The 8,528-nt window shown below is 46.2% G+C and overlaps 2 protein-coding genes across 2 annotated transcripts; one reads left to right on the plus strand and one right to left on the minus strand.

The window, feature by feature from the left end:
* Positions 1–1,017: 1,017 nt before the first annotated feature.
* LOC144483908 (uncharacterized) lies at positions 1,018–3,415 on the minus strand. Its single transcript, XM_078202489.1, has 2 exons — positions 3,326–3,415; positions 1,018–1,545 (listed from the first exon to the last, which is right to left on the minus strand). Exons 1-2 carry the CDS (start codon positions 3,413–3,415, stop codon positions 1,018–1,020), a joined length of 618 nt encoding a protein of 205 aa, XP_078058615.1.
* A 2,015-nt stretch (positions 3,416–5,430) lies between these two features.
* Positions 5,431–6,439, plus strand: LOC144483921 (uncharacterized). Its single transcript, XM_078202499.1, has one exon. The coding sequence runs from the start codon at positions 5,545–5,547 to the stop codon at positions 6,214–6,216; it is 672 nt and encodes a 223-aa protein (XP_078058625.1). The 5' UTR covers positions 5,431–5,544; the 3' UTR covers positions 6,217–6,439.
* The last annotated feature ends 2,089 nt before the right edge of the window (positions 6,440–8,528 follow it).

The following is an 8,528-nucleotide window of genomic DNA, read 5'->3' on the forward strand; positions in this document are numbered from 1 at the left end:
AGGGGAGACATAATAGAGGTGTACAAAATTATGAAGGGTATAGATAGGGTGAACAGTGGGAAGCTTTTTCCCAGGTCGGAGGTGACGATCACGAGGGGTCACGGGCTCAAGGTGAGAGGGGCGAAGTATAACTCAGATATTAGAGGGATGTTTTTTACACAGTGGGTGGTGGGGGCCTGGAATGCGCTGCCAAGTAGGGTGGTGGAGGCAGGCACGCTGACATCGTTTAAGACTTACCTGGATAGTCACATGAGCAGCCTGGGAATGGAGGGATACAAACGAATGATCTAGTTGGACCAATGCGCGGCACAGGCTTGGAGGGCTGAAGGGCCTGTTTCCTGTGCTGTACTGTTCTTTGTTATCTCCTGATGTCTTCGTACAATAAATGAGACAGCTTGAGTAAAGTCCCATTCATTCCCCAACTGAATGTAACTTGTCAAAGACATAAATGTTTTGTGAGCTCTACCTTATTTTTCTAGATTGGCTGGAAAACATAATTTGACAGTTCTCATGATTTATGACCAGTGTACTTAAAATCACATTATTTATAATAATAAAGAATTACAGCCTTTGTGTTCCAGGTTATATTACCAGCCTGACAAGTACAACTATTGTTTAATTGCTTATTCTTCAATTGTCTCAGAATTAAGGCTCTTCACTTCACTAATATGAGGATGTTAAACCAAGGGCCCCACCTGCTCTGTCAGGCAGAGATGAAAGATCACACGGCTTCTATTTGGAAGGAGGGCAGGGAGTTCACCCTGGTGAGACCAATATTACCCCTCTCCCAATCTCACTGCAAACTGATCACTGCTCATTGTCACATTGCTGTTTGTGGAGGCTGACTGTGCACAGAGATGTCCTGAGGTTGTGAAAGGTGCTATGTGAATGCAAGTTCTATCAGCTCCAGCCCAGTTACTGTAGTTAGCAGTAACATCATCAACACTTCCCCAGTGTCGTGATGAACAAGGTTCAGTCCTGAATCTGATGAACAACAGCAGAATCAGAGCAGTGCAGTCAATAGTGAACTCTCTGGTGTTTCACCAAGTTGGATGATCGATTAAATCTCTTCCTACACATGGAGCAAGTGAAGGGTTTCTCCCCAGTGTGAACTCGCTGGTGTGTCAGCAGCGCAGATGAGTTGGTAAATCTCTTCCCGCACTCGGAGCAGGTGAACGGCCTCTCCCCAGTGTGAATGCGCTGGTGTGTCAGCAGATGGGATGATCGTGCGAATCCCTTTCCACACTCAGAACAGGTGAACGGCCTCACCTCAGTGTGAATTTGTTGGTGTGTCAGCAGGTTGGAGGACTGAGCGAATCCCTTCCCACACTTGGAGCAGATGAACGGCTTCTCCCCAGTGTGAGTGCGCTGGTGTGCAGTGAGGTGAGATGCTTGCTTGAACCCAGTACTGCAGTGAGAGCACCTGAATGGTTCCTCCTCAGTGTGAACACGTTGATGGTGCTGCAGATCCCCAGAACCTTTGAAATACTTCTCACACTCTGGACATTTGAAAGGTCTCTTGTCAGTGTGAACTCGTTGGTGTGTCTGAAGGTGGGGAGATGTCCTGAACCTCTTCCCACACAGTGAGCAGCTGAACGGTGCGTCCCCAGTGTGAATGAGCTGGTGCTCCCTCAGTGCGTGTGGGTTTTTAAAGCTCTTCTCACAGTCGGAGCATTTAAACTCTCTCTTGTCTTCGTGAACCTGCCGGTGTTTCAGCAGGTGGGATGAGAGAGTGAATCCTTTCCCACACACACAACAGGTGAACGGCCTCTCCCCGGTGTGAAGTCGCTGGTGTCTCTGAAGGCAAATTAATTGAATGAATCGCTTCCCACAATTGGAGCAGATGAATGGCCTCTCCCCGGTGTGTCTGCGCCGATGAGTTTCCAGCTCAGATGGGGATCTGAATCCCCTCCCACATTCCCCACATTCCCATGGTTTCTCCCTGGCGTGAACGGTTCTTTTTGCTTCCATTTTCAAAGGCCGATGATATTCAAGTCCTGATGAATCGAGTGACTCTGGCAGATTGTGATGTGGTGATTGGTTTGACTTTCCTGCCTGCGAACCTTTCCAATACTCTGTGAAATTGATTCAAAACAGAAAAAAGGGAGTGAGAGAACGCACAAAAACACAAAGGCAGGTTGTGAAATAGAGTTGAATGAATCTGGCAATTTGTGGGGCCGGCACGAGGAAAATATGACCATGAAAGCTGCTAAATTGTTATAAAAAAACCAACTGATTCACTAATATCCTTCAGGGAAGTGAACCTTTCACATAGTCTGGATCTCGAGAGAAGAGAGACAGAGAGCTGGGAGCAGAATGAGTGAAGGTGATGGATTGTATGTATCTAAACCTCTGCCAGAACTTTGAGAGAATTTCCCCGATCTCAGCCTCTGGCACCTCAAAGAGTCAGGGTAGCAAGTGTATGTGAACAGCAGCAACTCCAAGTTCTCATTCAGGTCACACACCACCCTGACTTGTCTGACATCCAGCACTGGATTAACAAAGATTTCCTCTATTTAAATATTGGGAAGATTAAGACCCGACTACAAACTCTACTCCATACCCACTGACTCCATCCCTCTCCCTGACAACAGTTTGAGGCTGAACCAGACTGTTTGCAACGATCGAAAATTATTTCACTGAAATAAAAGCAAAAACTGAAATAAAAACAGAAGATGCTGCATAAACTCAGCAGGTCTGGCAGCATCTGTGGAGAAAGAAACAGAGTTAATGTTCTGAGTCCCTATAACTCTTCTTCAGAGCTGCCAGCTGAGTTTCTGACCATTTATCTCTGCCACCTCCAAGAATGAGTTTCTATCTCATAGAAACCCTACAGTGCCGAAGGAGGCCATTCAGCCCATCAAGTCTGCACTGACAACAATCCCACCTCGGCCCATCCCCGTAACCCCACATATTTACCCCAATAATCCCTCTAACCTACGCACCCCAGGACACTAAAGGGCAATTTAGCATGGAAAATCAACCTAATCCACACCTCTGGACTGTGGGAGGAAACCGGAGCACCCGGAGGAAACCCATGCAGACACAGGGAGAATGTGCAAATTTCACACAGACAGTCACCCAAGTCGGGAACTGAACCCAGGTCCCTAGAGATGTGAGGCAACGGCGCTAACCACTGTGCCACCGTGCCACCCTAAATCTAATTCCCATCACTCGACTTGGTCCAAATACATGTTCCTGAAACTCTCGTTCATTCATTTATAACCTCTAGACTTGATGATTTTTCACATCCTGACCAGCCTCCATTCAAGCTGTGATAAACTAGAGTTCATCCAAATCTCTGCACTGAATCTCAATGACTCACTGACTTACACAGGCTCCCGTTTGAGCAGCAACTCAGTTCAAAATTCTCATCTTTCTTTTCAAATCCCTCCATGACATTGCTTTTCCCCATTTCCAGTCTCACACATGTTTGAATCTTTTTCACAGACATACGTTCATTTAGGTTTTGATGAATACAGTGACTCTGGCAGATTTTGTTCTATTGACTCCATCTACATTTCCCACTGCCTCAGAAAAGCAGCCAGCATAATCAAGGCCCCCACGTATCTGGACATACTCTCTTCCACCTTCTTCTGTCAGGAAAAAGTTACAAAAAGTCAGATCATGCACCAACTGACTCAAGAACAGCTTTTTCCCTGCTGTCTTCGGATTTTGAATGGGATATTAAGTTGATCTTTCTCTACACCGTTGCTACAACTGTAACACTACGTTCTGCACCCTCTCCTTTCCTTCTCCCTATGTACTCTATGAACGGTATGTTTTGCAAATATAGCACAAGAAAAAATAGTTTCCACTGTATCCCAGTACATGTGACAATAATAAATCCAATTAAATCAAAATCATGCCCTGTTGCGCATTGCCAGTTGCTGTTATCTGTTCCTCAATTTGAGGATGATGTCTACTCAGCGTTGAGAGCTTCTGCCACGGGTCTTCATGAGATTGAACTGAAGCGGAGATCTTTGGACATATTGGGCAGGACCTCCAAATAGCACGGTAGCACAGTGGTTACCACTGCTGCTTTACAGCGCCAGGGACCCGGGTTCAATTCCCAGCTTGGGTCAATGTCTGTGTGGAGATTGCACATTCTCCCCGCATCTCCATGGGTTTCCCCTGGGTGCTCCAGTTTCCTCCCACATTCTGAAAGAAGTGCTGGTTAGGGTGCATTGACCTGAACAGGTGTCAGAGTGTGGCGACTAGGGGAATTTCACAGTACCTTCATTGCAGTGTTAATCTAAGCCTTGCTTGTGACTAATAGATAAGCATTAAAATTTAAAATAATTAGTGGGATCTGGAGAGTAGAATTTGCTTCCTTTCCTTGTTATGTTGCCACTTTGCCTGATCAATTAATCATCTGGCTCTGTGTAAAAACCAGGGTCAGATTACCCGAGGCAGAGGGTTGATGCAGTTTGATGGACAAGTTGTCTCCATTCTGAACAATGGGGAACAAGCCCCTCCCACTCATTGACACTTTTGCCCCCTACAAAGATGGCGGAACGCATGAGCCCTGCTGCTCATTGCCTCCAATAAAGATGGCAGCCGTTAACCCGAGCCGAACAATGGACTTTACGGCCCCGCTCGGCGCGAAACATAAAATCCTTTTTTGGGGATGGGCCTGAACAACATGTTTACAAAAACTCTTCACCCACCCGCCAGATCCACCGTCCCCGCGTCCCGCAATTTTCCTTGTACCGTTTGTGGATTCGAATAAAAACCGTCTGTCTGTCGCCATTACTGCGCTACTGCGCATGCTTAAGATCCCACCCCCTCATTCACTCCGATTGGTTGGAGGACCAGCCGCTCCTGCTCGTTCCTCCAGGCCCGCCCCCTTTTCCTATTGGTCCAGAGCTGCCGCCAACCAGTCCCTGGGCATTGTGACGTGGGGCATGCGCAGTGCGGCTCATGTCCAGGGACTGGCGCTTGTTTGTCTGATCGTCAGGCGGGAAGGAGGCGGAGAAGCGGAGGCAGCGTTAGGGGCAGTGGGTGGGAGGGGAGGCTCCACACACCCAGTGGAGGCTTCAACACCCCCAATCAGGAACTAGCGGCACCGCCTCAACACCCAACACAACGGCAGCTGCAGCGCTTTCTCCCGGGGCCAGGCCCCAGTGGACAAATGTGGCTTCAGGAAGGAAATGCAGCAATGGGTTTGTTAATGAGAATCATCTTTAACTCACTTTACTGACCCTGGAGCAGGAGGAGAGAATGGGGGGAATTTCTGTCCTGCACTCACACTGATGGATTTGTTTTTTTGTGGGTTCTCTCTCATTCCCTTTTTCCTGTTTTAAATCAAGTTCACAGGTTTTCAAAAAAGGAGGATTTGCAGCTGGGAAACTGAAACCTAATATCACATCAGAATCTGATGGAGCCGGCACCAATTTATCAGAACCTGAATGTCATTGTATTTTGAACATGGAAGAAAAATGCACTGTTCACAGTTGAGAGACACTGTACGCACGTTGTGTGTGTGGACAAGACTTCAATCACTCATCGGGCCTTTTGGACTGTTATTGCAGTCACAAACGGATGATGGCATGGAAATGTGGGGACTGTGGGAAGGGATTTGATTTTCCATCACAGCTGGAAACTCATCGGCGCAGCCACACTGGGGAGAAGCCATTCACCTGCTCCTGGTGTGGGAAGGGATTCGCTACCTCATCCCAGCTGCTGAAACACCAACGAATTCACACTGGAGAGAGGCCATTCACCTGCTCTGTGTGTGGGAAGGGATTCAATCAGTCATCCAACCTAGCAATACACCAGCGAATTCACACTGAGGAGAGGCCATTCACCTGCTCTGTGTGTGGGAAGGGATTCAATCAATCATCCAAACTAGCATTACACCAGCGAATTCACACTGGGGAGAAGCCGTTCACCTGCTCTCAGTGTGGGAAGGGATTCACTCACTCAGCCAATCTGCTGAAACACCAACGAGTTCACACTGGGGAGAGGCCATTCACCTGCTCCCAGTGTGGGAAGGGATTTACTCACTCATCTCACCTTCGGAAACACCAGCGGATTCACACTGGGGAGAGGCCGTTCACCTGCTCTGTGTGTGGGAAAGGATTCAAGCAGTCATCCACGCTGATACATCACGAACGGGTTCATACTGGGGAAAGGCCGTTCACTTGTTCCCAGTGTGGGAAGGGATTCATTACCTCATCCAGGCTGCTGAGACACCAGCGAATTCACAAGTAACTATTGTGATTGGATTTTGCTGTCATCCATATTCAGACTGAACCATGTTCATTTGGATCTTTTTCTGCAGAATTGAAAAATAGCTCCAGCTCTGTTAATAGGTGTTAACATAATTGGTCTTAGAAGAGGTGGATTAGGGGTCAGGAAACTCACACAAAACATCAGATTAGGATTGGATGGAGTCGCACAATTGATCATAACCAGAAAAGCAGAGAATTTTGAACATGAAAGGACACCACTGTTCACAATCACAATCGAGAGGGGCGGCGATGGCCTCATGGTATTGTCGCTAGACTATTAATCCAGAAACTCAGCTAATGTTCTGGGGACCTGGGTTCAAATCCAAGGCAGATGGTGGAATTTGAATTCAATTAGAAAAACCTGGAACTATGAATCTACTGATGACCTTGAAACCATTGCTGATTGTTGAAAAAGTTGTCGGGGAGATTTCCTTCTGTAATGTCCTGGTCTGGCCTACATGTGACTCCAGGTCCGCAGCAATGTGGTTGACTCTCAACTGCCCTCGGGCTACTAGGGATAGGCGATAAATGCTGGCCAGCCAACGACACCCATATCCCATGAATGAATAAAAAAAGTTACATTGGGGAGAAACCATGGAAATGTGGAGACTGAGTGTAGTGGGGCTAAATTAGGCTAATAGCAAACAATGTTTGAGAACTTTAACACAATACTGACTTAAGAGTGAATGATCTTAAAGCACTGACGAGAGCTGTCATTATAAAAGACAGCTCTAACTGAATAACAAGTATTCCTCATTTAAAACATGTGTTTTGAATTATAAAATGGATGCAGTTTGCTTTTAGAATACGTTTTGTGAAACTTCAGCCAACGGCAAGATACAGCAGAGTTTGATGGGATGAGTTAGACGGAGCCTGCATTCTGTAGGACAATGGTTTTACTGAGTGCAGCCAGTCAAAGTCTCTCTCTCTCTCGCGCACTCACAGTCTCTCTCTCTCTCTCGCGCACTCACAGTCTCTCTCTCTCTCGTGCACTCACAGTCTCTCAGCCACATCTGTGAGTAAAACACTTTCTTTTCTCCCCCTTTCCATTTCTTTTCTCATTCTGGGGGAAATTGGGGACTTGCAGCAACTGAAGGGAAAGGAAGTGAATCCAGGGAGGCTGCAGACTCTGGAAAGGTTGGCCCAGGTCTCTCTCTCTCTCTTAAAGACATTGACATCCTTTGCTCCCTCAGCTTGACACATTTATTTGTCTGGTTAAAAGGATGGTCTGTTTCCTAATGTTCATGATTAAAGGGTTGGTTTCCCCAGGAAATGGCTGACATTGAAGGGGACAAAGTAATAAGGTATGACAGGTATGTGTATTTTTGGTGTAAATTTATGATTCTTTGTGGGACACTAATTTTATGTAGCACAGAGTTATGTCTAGTTTTGCTTTTAGGTACCTATTAGATATATTATTTATGGTTCTGTGATAAATTTCATTTATTGTGATTTCAAGTTTGTAATATAGCACTGTAGTGACATACCTTTCCAGTCATTGATCCATTACAGCACAGAATATGTTCATTCGAGTCCGTGCTGACCCTCTGTAGAGCAATCCAGTCAGTCCCATTCTCCCGCTGTTCCCCTGTATCTCACAAGATTATTTCCTCCAATTGTCCAGCCAGTTCAGTTGAAATCTTGGATCATCTCTAATTCCACCTTCCTCATAAGCAGTGAGTTTGTGTTTGTGAACACTCCGTACCTTAATAAAGTTATTAATGAAATGGTCGTAAATATTTTTTGATTTGATTTTGTTTATTATTGTCACGTATTAGTATACAGTGAGAAGTATTGTTTCTTGCGCGCTATACAGACAAAGCATACCATTTATAGAGAAGGAAATGAGAGAGTGTAGTGTTACAGTCGTAGCTAGGGTTGAGAGAAAGGTCAACTTAATGCAAGGCTGGTCCATTCAAAAGTCTAATGACAGCAGGGAAGAAGCTGTTCTTGAGTCAGTTGGTACGTGACCTCACATTTTTGTAACTTTTTCCCGACGGAAGTAGGTGGAAGAGAGAATGTCCGGGATGCGTGGGGTCTTTAATTATGGTGGCTGCTTTGCTGAGGCGGCGGGAAGTGTAGACAGAGTTAATGGATGGGAGACTGGGTTGCGTGATGGATTGGGCTACATTCCCGACCTCTCTGATCAAGTCCTCTCTGACAATCTCTGATCAAGTAATGCAGCAGTGTTGATTAAACACATGTTTTCCTCCAGAATCTGTACCTATGTTTTGCATTTAGTCTAGCCGTCTGCATCAAAGTTTTTAGTTCTCCAGGTCAGGAAGCAGTGAG

The sequence above is a fragment of the Mustelus asterias genome, unplaced genomic scaffold, assembly GCF_964213995.1.
Source record: "Mustelus asterias unplaced genomic scaffold, sMusAst1.hap1.1 HAP1_SCAFFOLD_84, whole genome shotgun sequence".
Lineage (NCBI taxonomy): Eukaryota > Metazoa > Chordata > Chondrichthyes > Carcharhiniformes > Triakidae > Mustelus > Mustelus asterias.